This window comes from Sander lucioperca, chromosome 18, assembly GCF_008315115.2.
Source record: "Sander lucioperca isolate FBNREF2018 chromosome 18, SLUC_FBN_1.2, whole genome shotgun sequence".
Classification (NCBI taxonomy): domain Eukaryota; kingdom Metazoa; phylum Chordata; class Actinopteri; order Perciformes; family Percidae; genus Sander; species Sander lucioperca.
In genome coordinates, this window is record NC_050190.1 from 8,017,321 (window position 1) to 8,033,784 (window position 16,464).

General features: G+C 42.1%; 2 protein-coding genes across 10 annotated transcripts in view; both read left to right on the forward strand.

Annotated features, from left to right (window-relative positions):
• Positions 1 to 6,149, forward strand: part of numb (NUMB endocytic adaptor protein) — a 53,092-nt gene extending 46,943 nt beyond the window's left edge. For 4 of the 7 annotated variants that reach the window (XM_031310246.2, XM_031310248.2, XM_031310249.2 and 1 more), the window contains 3 exons: positions 409 to 552; positions 2,722 to 2,865; positions 3,871 to 6,149. In XM_031310246.2, coding sequence (XP_031166106.1) covers positions 409 to 552; positions 2,722 to 2,865; positions 3,871 to 4,619 — 1,037 coding nt within the window. In that variant the 3' untranslated portion in view covers positions 4,620 to 6,149. The remainder of the gene's footprint in view (positions 1 to 408; positions 553 to 2,721; positions 2,866 to 3,870) is intronic. The other 3 variants (XM_031310251.2, XM_031310252.2, XM_031310253.2) reach the window with 2 other exon arrangements.
• A 720-nt stretch (positions 6,150 to 6,869) lies between these two features.
• On the forward strand, positions 6,870 to 14,307 carry exd2 (exonuclease 3'-5' domain containing 2). Of its 3 annotated transcripts, none has more exons than XM_031310254.2 (10): positions 6,870 to 7,000; positions 8,167 to 8,239; positions 8,338 to 8,789; positions 9,258 to 9,514; positions 9,645 to 9,771; positions 10,537 to 10,847; positions 11,041 to 11,147; positions 11,704 to 11,839; positions 12,139 to 12,504; positions 13,397 to 14,307. In XM_031310254.2, exons 3-10 carry the CDS (start codon positions 8,379 to 8,381, stop codon positions 13,611 to 13,613), a joined length of 1,932 nt encoding a protein of 643 aa, XP_031166114.1. In that variant the 5' UTR covers positions 6,870 to 7,000; positions 8,167 to 8,239; positions 8,338 to 8,378; the 3' UTR covers positions 13,614 to 14,307. The 3 variants fall into 3 exon arrangements, with proteins under 3 accessions (XP_031166114.1, XP_031166116.1, XP_035850824.1); XM_031310256.2 differs by having other exon boundaries at positions 8,338 to 8,774; XM_035994931.1 differs by having other exon boundaries at positions 6,894 to 7,000; positions 8,138 to 8,239.
• Positions 14,308 to 16,464: the final 2,157 nt, after the last annotated feature.

Sequence of the window (16,464 nt, forward strand, 5' to 3'; positions counted from 1 at the left end):
AAAAATATTCAAATTAAAATTATTATAGTGTGATTTTTGCGAGGATCTGTACCAAACAAAGATGTTTTCTGTAGTCTGTAGGATAGGATTTGTAGGCCGAGACGTCTCTGCAGCACCACAATACATAATTCAGAATGGTTTGACACATATTTGACCCCCCCCCCCGCATTTGAATATTGCGCCAATCCATTATGATTTCGATAAAATTGCGATTATTGTGCAGCCCTAGCAAAAATCCACCCTGAAGATGGAATATCAGAAACAAAAGTCGTCTTCTTGCGTTGAATTAGTAACATACATTATTGTAGAAACAAGACAAACTATGACATGAAGACAATCTCAGAGATGAATTCTGACCTATCTTTTATATTTGCTTCGATTAATTTTTCTCTGCCGTTTGCCCTCCAGTTCCTGAGGTAGAAGGAGAAAATGACAGCATCAGCTCGCTGTGCACTCAGATAGCCTCAGCGTTCAGTGGACCCCCAGAGGACCCCTTCTCCTCAGCACCAATGCCCAAACCCGCTTCATCCCCACAGTCTCCTGTAGCACCAGGTAACAGCAGCTAAACCTCTTCTTAAACCCTTAATGTCTAACATGTGTAACTGGCCATCCGCACTGCGATGAACTCAGTCGATGGCTTATTGTGTTCTGGACAGCTGTGTGTGGTGTGATTCAACTACAACTGTTTAAATAAACAAATCGCATATTTTTGCTGCTCTGGTATTTACTGTCATGAGGTTTTATTAAATAGTTCGCAGTGCTAGTTAGAAATTGCTGACAAACAATTATAGCAACAGGTTTTAGCTTCTTGTATCTCCAAAACTATAAGTTTAGAGACATTAGCTTAGAATGACTGCAATAAACATTATCAGTTTTGCACTTGCTAGACAAAACTGCCAATCAGTCAGGGAATTAGGAAGCACACACTAATACATTGGTTTTGCGCTGCAGATAAAAAAAAAAGTTATCTGTGGCGAACTTCTCTGGCCAACAGTCTTATTCATTGCCCACATTTTGGCCTTTGTCATTCATCTCAGTTGAAAATGAATAGACTTCCAGTGAAGATCGAGTTGCTTGCAGTTTAACTTTGTAGTCAGAGAATGTGTGCCTGCTCATATTTGAACTAGAATTGTAACATTTATTTTATACAGTGCCTTGCGAAAGTATTCGGCCCCCTTGAACTTTGACCTTTTGCCACATTTCAGGCTTCAAACAAAGATATAAAAATTGAATTTTTTGTGAAGAATCAACAACAAGTGGGACACAATCATGAAGTGGAATGAAATTTATTGGATATTTCAAACTTTTTTAACAAATAAAAAACTGAAAAATTGGGCGTGCAAAATTATTCAGCCCCCTTAAGTTAATACTTTGTAGCGCCACCTTTTGCTGCGATTACAGCTGTAAGTCGCTTGGGGTATGTCTCTATCAGTTTTGCACATCGAGAGACTGAAATTTTTGCCCATTCCTCCTTGCAAAACAGCTCGAGCTCAGTGAGGTTGGATGGAGAGCGTTTGTAAACAGCAGTTTTCAGTTCTTTCCACAGATTCTCGATTGGATTCAGGTCTGGACTTTGACTTGGCCATTCTATCACCTGGATATGTTTATTTGTGAACCATTCCATTGTAGATTTTGCTTTTATGTTTTGGATCATTGTCTTGTTGGAAGACAAATCTCCGTCCCAGTCTCAGGTCTTTTGCAGACTCCATCAGGTTTTCTTCCAGAATGGTGCTGTATTTGGCTCCATCCATCTTCCCATCAATTTTAACCATCTTCCCTGTCCCTGCTGAAGAAAAGCAGGCCCAAACCATGATGCTGCCACCACCACCATGTTTGACAGTGGGGATGGTGTGTTCAGGGTGATGAGCTGTGTTGCTTTTACGCCAAACATAACGTTTTGCATTGTTGCCAAAAAGTTTGATTTTGGTTTCATCTGACCAGAGCACCTTCTTCCACATGTGTGGTGTGTCTCCCAGGTGGCTTGTGGCAAACTGTAAACGACACTTTTTATGGATATCTTTAAGAAATGGCTTTCTTCTTGCCACTCTTCCATAAAGGCCAGATTTGTGCAGTATACGACTGATTGTTGTCCTATGGACAGAGTCTCCCACCTCAGCTGTAGATCTCTGCAGTTCATCCAGAGTGATCATGGGCCTCTTGGCTGCATCTCTGATCAGTCTTCTCCTTGTATGAGCTGAAAGTTTAGAGGGACGGCCGGGTCTTCGTAGATTTGCAGTGGTCTGATACTCCTTCCATTTCAATATTATCGCTTGCACAGTGCTCCTTGGGATGTTTAAAGCTTGGGAAATCTTTTTGTATCCAAATCCGGCTTTAAACTTCTCCACAACAGTATCTCGGACCTGCCTGGTGTGTTCCTTGTTCTTCATGATGCTCTCTGCGCTTTAAACGGACCTCTGAGACTATCACAGAGCAGGTGCATTTATACGGAGACTTCCACTTCATGATTGTGTCCCACTTGTTGTTGATTCTTCACAAAAAATTACATTTTTATATCTTTATGTTTGAAGCCTGAAATGTGGCAAAAGGTCGAAAAGTTCAAGGGGGCCGAATACTTTCGCAAGGCACTGTATGTGTGATTTGCACTTATTAAGACTGCTAATTAACTGCACGGTCATATTGTGCATGTCTAACAAAAGATCGGTCCTCGTCAGCCGACACATAAGCTTGCTTGTACTAGCTTTCGTCTCTTATCTGCTGTAGTGAACGGCACAGCTCCTGCCTTCTCTGTTGCTGCTGCTGCTGCTGCTACTGTTAACCCCCCAGTTCTGCCCCCTGCTCTGCCTGCTCGAGACACTAACCCCTGGGCTAAGACCCCAGCAGGGGCCCCGGCCTCAGCACAGCCAGGTAAGCAGCACTTCAGTGAGGCCAAATTGACAAGTTTGCATGTCACAGGGTGCGCTAAGAGTTTACTAATGCAAAATAAGAAATATGGACATTACAATGTATCTTTAAATTATTGTAAAAGTCGAAGGTCCTCTTGTTCTCGCATCATGTTCCTGAAGATGGGGACCCAATAACTTTGTGTCAAGCATAGACTGGTGTCAATAAGTTGTTGGTGACACCAAGACAAGTTCCTATACTTTCATTGTATAATAAAAAAATTAATTGTCGTCAGACGTTCCTAAATCAGCTGTTCCCCGTTTCCAATCTTTATATTAAGCTGAACTAAGCTAAGACAACCGGCTGCTGGCTGTAGCCTTATATTTAACAGACAAATATGAGAGTGGTATTGATCTTCTTCACCAGAAAGCCGATAAGCATATTTTAGGGCTGGGCGATATGGAGAAAATCAAATATCACGATATTTTTGACCAAATACCTCGATATCGATACCACAATGATATTGTAGTGTTGATTATTGGTGCTTTCACAAAATACAGTATTCAAACAATGAGATTTCAGATAAATAATCATCAGTAATGTGGATATAATGACTAAGTGGGTAAAGGCAAATAATAGAACAGTTACAACAGTCTGGGAAGTTCAGAACATGACATCACTTGACTGGAAAAGTTACCAGGAAAAGACCACACTTATGCCATATTACGAATCATACGTTATCCAAAATTTAAGACGATATCTAGTCTCATATCACGATATCGATATAATATCGATATATTGCCCAGCTCTAGCCTATTTCCCAAAATGTCAAACTATTCCTTAAACCAGTAATAGCTATGACCTGAGAGGATGAATCTTTACTGTTATTTGCAACTTGCAACCCTAAACTTCATCAGTTAGACAGAAAGAAATACTGATGAACTCTTGCTGTTGTTCTCCCAATTAAATGTTTGTTTGATGTGTATTCACTTACTTTGTTTTGCCTTTCTGTGCACTTTCTGCCAACAGGAAGTAACTGGTCATCCCCTACTCCGGTGATAGTGGTCCCCCCCACATCCTCCCCATCCATGTCCTCCCACAAACGCACACCATCAGAAGCAGACCGCTGGCTAGAAGAAGTCACCAAGTCTGTCCGAGTCCCGCAGCCTAACCCCATCGTGGCAGCAGCCCCGCTGCCCACCCAGCCCTTCGCTGCCCCTGTGGCGATGCCTGTGCCGTCTGTTCCCCCGGTGGCCTTCGTGTCCTCTCTGCCCTCGGCCGTGCCCATGTTGCCCCCTCGCCAGCCGGCCTTCCACGCTCAGGCTCCAGCTTCCTACCCGATGCCCAACGGGCTGCCGTTCCCTCAGCCCAGCGTGCCTGTGGTCGGCATCACTCCTTCACAGATGGTGGCTAATGTGTTCGGCTCAGCCACACAACCCCAGCCATTCCCCGTCTCGGCCTCCACGACACCGCAGCACGATCCCCAGGCTGTCGGTAACATCAGCCCGTTCATCAAACACCCACAATTAAATGCAGTGAACCCCGCTCCCCTCCAGCCCTCCAATGGTAGTGTGACCTTTAACGGGGCAGACAGTTGGGCTGCTCCGTCCCAACTCGCTCCATCCTCCCCAGCCACCCAGCCGCCCCCACAGCCGCAGGAAGATGCCTTTGAGGCCCAGTGGGTAGCCTTGGAGAGCCGCTCGCGCCAGCGCACCACGGCCTCCCCGACAAATCCTTTCTCCACTGAGCTGCACAAGACCTTTGAAATCCAGCTCTGAAGACTGTGTTTCAGATCAGAAAGTACTGGACAATAAGGAGGCCATTTTAGTTGGGGGAGCAGATGTATGATTGACTAAAGAAGAAAAGGGGAACATCCTCCTGCCTCTCTTCATCTCAGTTTCAGTGGACAAGCTCAGCAGGACCGAAAAGAACTGGGAGACAGTGGAGAGCAACGGGTGAATCAACAGGGAGCAGAACTCTGCACAGCAGTGATGGGAGGGGGGAAAAAAATAAAACAGGTTGCTGTTAACGAGGGCGCAGCTCCCCAGGCATTTCATTAGCATTGTCTGTATTGTTTTCTTTGTGCTGTGCAGCACAAGGTGGTCATTACCCTGTGGACTACTGCACTGAGCCACACCCAGCCCCCTGTCAACCCCCATGCACCCACCCAGGTGTGGTGCCTCCCGTCCCCGACCCGCCTTGGGCCTCGGTCCTGCTCCCAGCGCTCCCTGTTGACAGGACGAGACCTCCCTCCCCTGGCAGAGGATACTGCAGCACTGAGAGAACTCAGCTTCCAGATGAGAAGTTCTCATTAATAACTTCCCAATCAGAAGAATTAAGTGAGACAAAAATGCCAAAATCTTTATTTTTATGCATTAAGTATATTTTAAATAGCTTTGGAACCTAACAGAAGAGTTGTAAGTAATCGTGCCAAAGGCACAGGCTAGCTACAATGAGACAAGATGATGTTCATGTATACAAGAAATGATCGTATATATTATACATGAATATATATATATATATATATATATCTATAAAGAATCTATACTGTACACACAGCTTACAGCAGTGCTAATTTTTAATGTGATGTAAAGAGATTTTTTGAAGGGACAGCTGCTTTACTTTTGTGTTGTTTTTTTTTTTCATTTTATTTTTGAAGAAAAATCTCTTTATTGCCGTCTGTTGCATCCTGTGATTGGATGTACAACATCTCACTGTAAATAGGGTATCATTGCAGCAACAATCAATGTGGACCTAGCAATGATGGCGGTGCCCAACTGGTTGCCTCTCTTACCTGTGCTCAGTTTTTAATAGTTTAGTACACATCAGTGCTTAACATTTGACTTCTTCTGTCTTCATTGTCATTCTTTTGTTGTGTGTGGTAATGACCTTTTTTTTTTTTTTTTTATTTAACATAGTAGGATGTCATCTATTGTTTCTCCACCTCTAATATTATTATTATTTTTTAAGTAGTTGATTTCTAATTTTTTTTATTTTGCACAAGCACTAAAGTAGATGATTTGACCTCACAGGTTAGTCCGTTGTGGTGCTGACCTGCCCTGACCTCCGTTAGCCTGCTGTGGTTCTGACGGTCAGCAGAATACTACTGGGAGATAAAAACGGTTTCATCTCTCACTGTCTGATTTCTCTCATGTCATGTTTTTATTTTATTTTTTAAATCAAACGTGAATATGATCTATTATCGGATCTATTTTTCCATTTTGTAATTATCTCATTACGTTATTCCACTTCTCTGAAGAAATATTGAAGCTAAAAGATTGAATAAATTGATGGTGGTAAAGGAAAAAGTGGTCTGTGTTCTTGAGTGAATACCATCATGTTTTGAATACATTCACATTGATAATTAAACAGGTGCTAGTCATTTGGGTACAAGCTATAGCTTAAATGATTAGTCAATTAAAAATATTTTTATATATTTATCAAACAAAGATGACAAACATCCACTGGTTCCAGCTTCTCAGGTGTGATTTAAATGATTGTAAATTTAATATCTTTTGGTTTTACACATTTTTTAGCATTTGAATGTGCTACATTGGACTCTGGAAAACTAAATGTTAATTGAGAAAATAATTGGGCTAATAATCCATAATAAAAAGAATGTTGCATCCCTAGTACAAGCACATGCATAATATGCCTAACGTATGAATATTAAGGAAAAGAATGAGAAGCAGCGTCCAAGAGATGTTAAAACTGAGTGGACTGTTGACATACAGTAACTGCAAATTCTTTGCACAAAGCATGAAGGATGCATTTATGTTAGACCTTTTTTTTGGGTGGGCTTTTATGGCCTGTATTGACAGGGCAGCTTTAAGACAGGAAAGGGGGGGGGCAACATGCACTGGGTGAGCTAGAGGTCGCCCCATATTAGACCATTTTAAGATAAATGAGATTATAAAAACAATGCTGCAACTCTACCAGTGAACAAATGGCCTATTGTGTGGATGCAGATTGCAGAGGTGATTATGTTGCATTGGTCTTTTCTGTTGTTATTCCATCCTTCCAGCAGGTGGCGCTGATTGGAGAGCCGTGTCCCGGTGCAGCAGTAGCGTTGTTATAAATACAGCCCGGAAGACATGTATCAGTTCATTAAATAGAAGCAAGAGTACATGTGTGTTAAACTAGCGTTAGAAACGTAAAGGTAAGACTCAAACTTCATATGTTAGTACACAGAAGTATTGCTCTGCTGTTATGCAGTAACGTTATTATATCCAGTCACCCCAAGGACGCGACTGCACAACCCGCAGAGTTAACGAGCTAGCAACTTAACCGGCTGGCTATATTGGCTAACCAGACTAACGTTGGTTTAACTTTGCCTTAACGAGAATAGCGAAACAGAAAAAAATGGCAGAAACTAATGTCCGTTAGTCTTGCCTTAAAACTAGTTTCCATTTGAGTTGAAACCCGGTTTAGTTTTTGACGCCGTTGTGCAACAGCTTTCGGTCAACGCTAGCAGATTTTGTACTGCTAGCTAGCTGTGAAACGTTCACTTCAACGTTCGAATGACAGCACGCACTGGAGCTCGGTGCTGGAGCTGTATGAACTGGTTGAACTCGTGTGAACCCTACAGCTTCGTCATGTAGCAGCTAAGTATTCAGTTAAACAAACGCTACTGTAAATGTTTAGCTTGTAAATTGGCATCACGCAGATGGGTCGGGCTAAACGACCATTAGCAATTACCGAATTAGCTAACGTGACACAACTTGACCTGCCGGTGTTGCACTAAATTCTGTGAACCATTCAGTTCTGTGACCTAATTAGGAATACCAATTTTGCCACTCCATTATATTTTTACTTTATCACATACTTTACTTTGTTAGCTGTTACCAAACATGATGCCCCCATAGTGTTTGATAGGGTCACAGATTTTGATAGCAAAAACTGTAGCTAGTGTAGAACGTTAAGTCTGTCTGCACAGCACTAACTCATCTATCTATATCTGGACTTTTATAGTCCAGGCTTCTATATCATAACTTGTAGATGAGGATGGTATCAGAGTTTAAAATAGTGCGCTGGCCAATACTAACAAGTTGTGCGGTTGGGTAATATCAAACGTTATATTGATCCCCAGAACATAGATACAGCTTTAATGTTACTACAGAGAGGATGAGTTTCTTCCCTCAGGCCATCCAGGCATTGAACCAGTGACTGTTCAGAGACTTGCAGATCATTTATAATTGATTATTTATTCTGGTTATACTGATGTCATAATCACCCCTTGTATGCGATTTACGTACTGGTTATATTGTTCCTTTTTAAACTCTGTTTATGAGTGGGGGACCTTTGGTGTTGCCTTTCTTGTTCCAGAGAGATGCAGTGCCTGTCCAGATCACAGAAACTAAGCCAAGTTTACGTGGGATCCCACTGACACTAAAGAAAGGTAAACCATCACTCTCCTTTTATTAACAAACGCGCTGTTTCGGACATGCAGATCCAGCCACTGAGGACCAACTGGGCTTGTGTGCTTTTTGGCTCTAGGTTTGCATTTTTCAGCCAGCTGTGGATCACTACACATCACCATGTCTCATCGGGGGTATTTAACTGCTGTCATAACAACAGTACTAGGGGCAACCTTAGGAGGGCTGCTCATATGGCAAGTTTACCGAACAAAAAGAAAGAGGCTGCCTTCCGTCCAGAAGGTGGCTGATCCTGTGGAATCTCCATGTCCTGTTGAAAAGGATTTTACGGCTGTGGAGTATCAATACACCAAACCGCCATGTGTGCTGGAAAAGGAGTTTAAGGCTGTGGAGTGTCAGACTACACAGCTGCCTCCTCCTGTACAGATGCCCTGTTCTGAACAGCTGCTGGGAGTGAAACCAGTCATGGTGAACTCTGAAGAGGAATGGCAGCAGCTGTGGCCACTGATGCAAAAAGAGCTGTCAGTCTTCCCTGTGCTGGGGCTCGACTGTGAATGGGTAAAGACCAAAGGCGTAAGAAATACCTTTTGCATGTTTATATATATATATATATATATATATATATCTCTCCACCCTGAATGATTCAGCCGTTGACCACTATAGAAAGTCAGATCAGTTCTATTATCTAAAACGCCAGCCCTTTTCTTGTTTTGGTTTTAGATGTCAGAATCAACATCAGTCACCCCTTTTTAAGCTAAAACTTTATTTAAAAAAAAAAAAACCCTGATTAGAACAGGAGTCATAACAGTGCCTCCAGTGACAGATACTCTGATAGAGCAGAAAGCAATTCACTCAAAAGTAAATCACAGTGCCTTGTGCGCAAAGCTTATTCTAAATATATAAAATGCATTTAACATCCAATTTGTAGATCTATGCTAGTGTCAGATAATCAGAAGGGTGGAGTTTTCAGTTAAACATCCTCCTATAGCATTTCAAATTGATCATGGTTTTGTCTGACCTGGCTGCTGTTTCCTGTTGCAGGTGTCTGTGAAAGGTCGAACCTCTGCGGTCTCCCTGCTACAGATGGCCACGTATTCAGGTCTCTGTGTCCTGGTGAGGCTGCTGGCGTTTCGCAGTGGCCAGCAGCCGTTTCCTCTCAGCCTAATGGAAGTCCTCCGAGACCCACACATTTTGAAAGTTGGCGTCGGTTGCTATGAAGATGGCAAGCGACTGACGCGTGACTACGGGTTGTCACTGACGTGTACAGTTGACCTGCGCTACCTTGCCTTAAGACAAAGGTACAGTTTGGTTGTTGCTGTTTGTTCTTAAAAAGCAGGATATTTTTTCCTCTTGTTTGTTTATGTTTGTCCCATTGTAATATGTATGTAAAATGCAAATGATCCTCATACATTCTGTATCCATTTTCAGGCAAGCTAAAGTGAACAATGGCCTGAGTCTGAAGTCTTTGGCTGAAGATCTCTTGAATATATGTCTAGATAAATCCCTGGAGTTGCGCTGCAGTGACTGGGAGGCAGATCAGCTGACGCTGCAGCAGGTGGTGATTCATTGTATTACAGATCGCTCCACATTTTTCACATTTCTCGCTTTTCACACTCTTTGCTTTTAGTGAATACATCTGCTATTTGAGGAAATATAGAGTTGTGAAGTCAGGAGCTGTTTAGGGTGGTTTTAGAAATCCTTAATTTTCTCCATAGGCAACGTTGGGTGATGACAGTTGACGTACTTCCACGGCTTGGATGGGAATGACACTCCTGGTTAGGGCTGGGTACCGAATTCAATACGTTTTAGGCACTGACCAAATTGCCTCTAAAGTATCGAAAAATGCCTCGTCATTCAATACCCAATTTCAATAAAGGAGTAAATCTCATCAGTCAGTGAGCCGATAAGCATGCAGCATGCTTCTACCAAGATCTGATAATGCGTCTAATGTTACACGTTACAGAAGCAGGCAGGAAAAACTCTGTTACACACAGAGATGAGGCTCACATAGTAGGAGCTGAAAGATTAATAAAAAAAAAATTGCCACAGTGTATCAAATCGAATTCCCGGTATTTGTATCAATACTGGTATTGAAAATGTTTGAATGATACCCAGCCCTACTCCTGATTGAATCATCAGTACAACAGAAAAATACTTGATTTAGTAGAAAGTTGTTTTTTTAAAGTTAGTTGAATTAAGTTGAAATAATTATGTATTTCATAAACCTATAGGATTGTGAAATTATCTGGGACAGTCCCACGTTTTTCTCAGAGGCTCCACCCACCGTGATAATGTTCCTGTTTTCATCGGTTCACTGTAGATGACTTATGCTGCCAGAGATGCCCAAGTTTCCATCGCCCTCTTCCTCCATCTCCTCTGCCTTCACTCTGAAGCCGGTCCCGAATCTTCCAGCGGGAGCTCTTACTCCGAGTTGGTTGCCCGCTGCCAGGGCCTGGTGGACGTGCCCTTTAGGGGCCGAGGAGACGGAGACGACGGGGCCTCTGACGGAGAAAGGAAGCGGAAAATGCGGAAAACGCCCACTTATGAAAGCCCGGAGTCTGGAGATCAGCAAGTCCCAGACCCTCGAAGGAATAACAAGAGGAAACCGCTGGGTGTGGGCTATTCTGCCAGGTGAGGATGGACTACACAATCTGCATAGAGTGGGCTTCAGAATGGAAATGTCAAATGCTAGATTCCAATTACAAATTCTTCTTTACGATACTTTTAATAAAGGTTACAAAAAAGTGATTATGTTCATTATAGGATTAAAAAAAAAAAAAATACAATAGAGGATTTTGTTCAACAACCTCTCTCTCTGTTACAGGAAGTCTCCACTCTATGATAACTGCTTCCTCCATGCTCCAGATGGCCAGCCTCTGTGTACCTGTGACAAGAAGAAAGCCAAATGGTACCTAGATAAAGGAATAGGAGGTACACTGGATAACTCCCAACGTGTAAACATTAAACATGTCAGAAAATCTTGATAGTTTAAAGCTGCAGTGGGTAGAATGGGGGGGGGAAAAATGGCAGAATTTGAAGTAGTGAGATCTCTTCCTGCAGCTCTCCCTCTCTGCTCTCTGTCACGCCGGCAATACATGCGCAGAACAGCCAATAGGATCTCTCTGTCTGTGTGTGTGTAATGACCTGTGATTGGCCAAAGTATCCCTTCACGGATAGATTATCTAAAGCCTGAAAACGGAGCCGAGAGAAGGTGCAGAAGTCTAGTTTTCTCTAAGACCACTTGAATTCCAATATGTTAAAGGTTATTATGGAATGTTTGCCCAACGACACCAAAAATAAAGTGCCTACCACAGCTTTAAGCTACAACATGCAACTTTTTGCCTTTTTTTTTTTTTTTTTTTTTTTTTTAAATGGCTCCCTCATTCATTCAGTGTTCAGTTCTACTCTCGCCATTGTTTAACTGGGGATATTGTCTGCAGTATATCTCTGAAGATATAATTGACTTTTATCTCTGCTTCTGACCCAGTGCTCCAGAGTGAAGAGCCTTTTGTAGTGAGGCTGCTGTTTGAGCCGTCGGGACGTCCCGACTCCCAACAGGACTATTATCTCACTGCGAAGGAGAATCTCTGCGTGGTCTGCGGGAAAGAAGATTCCTACATCAGGTTTGACATGTTTTACTATGCGTTTCATTTCTTGATACATGACTTGATCAAGTTATTTCAGGACTACATTAAACGGTACATTTTAAAAAGTGAAAGGCCCATTAGGTGTTTAAATTTCCTTGAACCGAGGATTTCAGTTGCCAAGAGTACTATAAAAAACACTAAAAACGCACTAAATGTTATGCTAAGAGTCCTGTTTTGTGAGAGGATTATACAACTATGAACTTAATTACATGAAATGTCTGATTTAATTATCATTAATATATTTCGTAAGTACATTTTTCCTTTTGGTCCCACAGGAAAAACATTGTGCCACATGAGTACAGGCGGCATTTTCCCACTGAGATGAAGGACCACAACTCCCATGACATCCTGCTGCTCTGCACCAGCTGCCACGCCGCCTCCAACGTGCACGACGGCTTCCTGAAGCAGCATCTGGCTGAGGAGTTTGCCGCCCCTCAGGGCTGCGAGGAGGGAGTTCGTCTGCTGGAGGACTCGGACCGTCGGCACGTGCGTTCGGCGGCCCGGGCTCTGCTTACCGCCGTGGGGCTGCCGGAGCAGCGGCGGGAAGAGCTGCAGGCTGTGATCAAGAGTTTCTTCGGCATGAACGAGGAGCAGGAGCTGACGGTCGAGGCGCTGCAGCACGCCGCCAATTTGGAGACGAGGTAAATTCACACTCGGGCTGCGTGATGACAGATTTACACTCAAACAAAACAAAATGACACTATTTTTTCAGTTTGAAACAAATGATCCACTCCTGAACCAAACTAGCTTAAACCCTTAAACACTTTTAGAAATGAAACTGGGAATACAATTTTGAGTGTGGAGTGAGTCCAAAACAAAGATGGGTGTGGACCAAAAATTTGAAATGCTCGGCCCATAAAAGTATACGATGAAGGAGGTTTTAACTTTGGATCGAGCAACATTTTTTGCTCTGTGCATCATGTGGCTCATGAATAGATAAAAGCCAAGTTGGTTCAGACGTATACCAGTAGCACCCACGTGTAAAACAGGCTCAACCTCAGACAAACAATAAAATGGGTAATAAATAGACAAACATCAGTAAGGAAACCAAATGAATTGCTCGTGTCAAAAGTCCCTTGATTATTTACTTTTATGGGGCTGATTGTGCGGTCACAATCATTTGTGGTTTCTGTTTTTTTAAACTTGATATTGTTAATGGACTCAAGTCCGTAGTTTACTGTTACATTTAGCTGTTCATAACCTTCAAATAAACAAAATGTTGGAAGCTACAACTGTACTGAAAGTATATGTTGGCTGCAATGAGTGAAGCCTGTGCGATACTGAATAATTTTATTTATGAATACCAATATTGATATTTTGAGAGAACTGTGTTAAGCCACCTCAAAAATATCTTACTTTTCTGTACCGCAACGTCTTGTTAAGCTAATACCGGATGACCATTTCGGCCCTTCCCGCTTACTGGTCAAGCTTTAATAGTCGTGTTCATCTATGACGTTGCATGCCGTCTTTTAAAGAGCCATTTCAGGCAGTGAGTCTGCACTCGCCCTCTGACTGCTCCTCTCTCCTCTGAAGGATTTTCAACGAGGCGTACGTGGCTCACGGTCTGAAGGTGGTGCAAGCCAGTGCCAAGCAGGGCCTGCGGGGCCTGATGGACCTGGAGCGCCGCTGGAGGCAGCACTTCCTCACCACCATGCAGCCTCGCCACCTGCCTCCTCTCTGGTCCATCGACCACAACCACAGCAAGTTCCTCCGCAAATACGGAGAGGACCTGCCCATCAAACTCAACTGACCACGAGCAGCTACCGACCAGGACAGGAGACGGTCTCGTCTGCTGGTTGCTCCGTTAACGTCACACGCCAAGACGCTTTTCTTTTTAGTGAGCGGATGAATGAACTTATCTACCAGCCGAGACCAATGTTAATGAAATGTTACCAGCATGTTCAAGTTCCCACGATGAGAGTGTGTGTGTGTAAATACGCTCAATCTGCGATGGCCATTGGACAACATTTCACTTAATTTCCAGTGCCAGTAAGATGCTGCTAGGTTGCTACCTAGCTCCTGAATGAACTAATGGAACTGTAAACAGTTCAAGACTCCACTAGTGGAAAGAAATCCAGCACTGAATCTGAAAAACACTAACGCTACAACGTCATGCGATTGCATATGGACATTTTTTTATTATGAAAAATGTGTAATTATTTATGACAAAGTAAAAAATATTGACATTTAACTGATTTTTAGAAGAAGCTGCAGCCTGCTCTTAATGTCCTCTAAATGGAACACCCCCTCTTCCCCCCTGCAGGTTAGCAGCTATCAGTCACAGAATAAACTATATCTCTTTGCAGAGAGGGTCATTTTAATATGACCTTAAATTATTTGGTGCTCCACCCTGCTTTTGTTTTCAGTCTATTGTCTGTTTTAAGTCAATAGATGAAAGTTTCCCAGAAGCATCTTTTTAAATCAAATTCCATCTTTTCCCTGTTTTTTTGAAAAGATGAGTTTTGGTCTCGAGGTGCATTTGGGGCCTGAATGTGTTCCATCTCAGTTTGTGTGTTTTTGTTTTTTTTTTTGTTTTTTTTTTAGCAGGGGGAGACGAATGCTAACCACAGTAAAGTTGGCTGCTTAGTTGGTCATTTAAACTCCTGATGTTTATGTCCTGCTGCTGATCCTCCTGCTGGTTGGGACATCTTCCTGGCTCATGTTTTAATGGGCCTCTTAATCCCCAAACCTGACTGGAGACCTGTCGCAGCAGCGGGACATGACCTCATTTCAGTTTACAGCAGTTTCACCACGACGTCGTTTTACACAATCCAAGCTGCACAGTGAAGAAAAGGTGCCAACTCTAATGTGCTTAGAAAATTACTTTAACTAAATCCCCCCCCCCCACCCCACCCTTTGTGAAGCAGATCTTTTGAGTGTGATACATTTATTTCCAATACAGCTGCTTTGTCTTTAATGGTATTTTTCTGGATGTAAGCCCTGAAGCTGTTTATCCTAAATTGTGAATGATACAAAAAATAAAGGTTATGTTTGTACTAATCTTCTGTGACTTGTTAATGAACACACATCTTCAGTCAAAAGACACGACCACATTCCTTTGTTTTTTTTTGTTTTTTTTATTTCTTACAAAATCACAGTTTAATAAATAGTCTGTAAAAATGAGTACAAAAGCGGTTTTCTTAACATTTCATATATGAATCACTCGTGACTTTCAGGTCAAATGAGTCTTTAGTTGGATTTTTTTTTTTTTTTTTGTCAGGAATGACTTTTTTTTTTTTTTTTTTTCTTTTTTTACAATCTAGTTTCGCTGAATTAAGGCCTCTTGATTTTGGCATCAGAACAATCTGTCAGTCAAATGTTTGTATCTGAAGTTGAATTAGTGTAGAGTTATGAACTCCCCTGGTTTCACAGTTAAGTCAGAAAAAAATAAACAAATAAATACCAAAATGGCTCAACATGCAGATGTAATCCCTTTGTCCTAAAATGCAGACAAAACTAAGCACATTTCTAATGGTCAGTGTTTGACACTGCAGGCATAATGCAACAATAACAATGGCACATGAGGCTGCTTCATTGAAGGGGATTCCATCAGAATTTATTTTCCTTCTTCTTGAGTGTCTTTTTAAAGAGAAGAAATATGGGCAAACGGTGGGAAATACTTGGAACGTGGAATTCCCCTTTTTTTTATAAGTTTAAGTGACAAGGAGTGCAATCCTGTGTTGTGAAAGACACTGACATCTTTACTGCATTACAGTGAAACCTCTGAGGGTGGAAACGTGAAGATTTCATCTTCTGGGATTTTGGGACATTTTGTTAAAGGAATAGACAACTTTAGCTAATTAGCTTTGCCAATAGTCAGGCAAGAGATTGGTAACGCCTTTATGTTTGTCCATTTAACGTGAAGCGTAAGTAAAGTTACCGCCAGTTGTTAGCTTAGCATAACGATGGGAAACAGCTAGCCTCATTCGAAAGGTAACAAAATCCATCCACCAGCTCACTAATTAACACATTACACCACTTTTATTTAATCCGTACAAAAACCAAAGTATGTTGGGACTATTTTCTGAAGTCCTGTCGTCAACGTGCGGTTGCCATCATTACAATTGCGACAATCGACACGTTAAACGTACAGTATTGATTTAGCCTCTTCAAGGAAGTCACTTCTTCCGGCTATGAAATAATTGGGAACGTAATTCCCTGTAACACCACATCGTGTTCTTATTAAACATGTTCATTAGAGTAAGAGGTGCTGGTAGGCAGATTATGTTACCTTTGGATAGAGCCAGGCTAGCCGTTTGCCCCCATTTCCAGTCTTTATGCTAAGCTAACTAGCGGATTACTTTGTATTTGCATACGGACATGAGAGTGGTGCCATACTTAATACGTCATACCCAAAATATCAAACTAGTCCTTTATGAGGCTTCTAGTGTGTGTCCACCCGAACTACTGCAGAGGATTTCAACATTAAATTACTGCATATTATAACTCCTTTTGTTCATTCCAACAAAAGACAATTTTACATATAAAAAAATGACAATTCAAAGAAATGAGAAGGCCTGTTTGATTTAACCCCAAATCTCTGAAGTTCTTTCTTTTTGAAGGGATGGGTTACGTTCACATTTCAGAACACCAGATGTTAC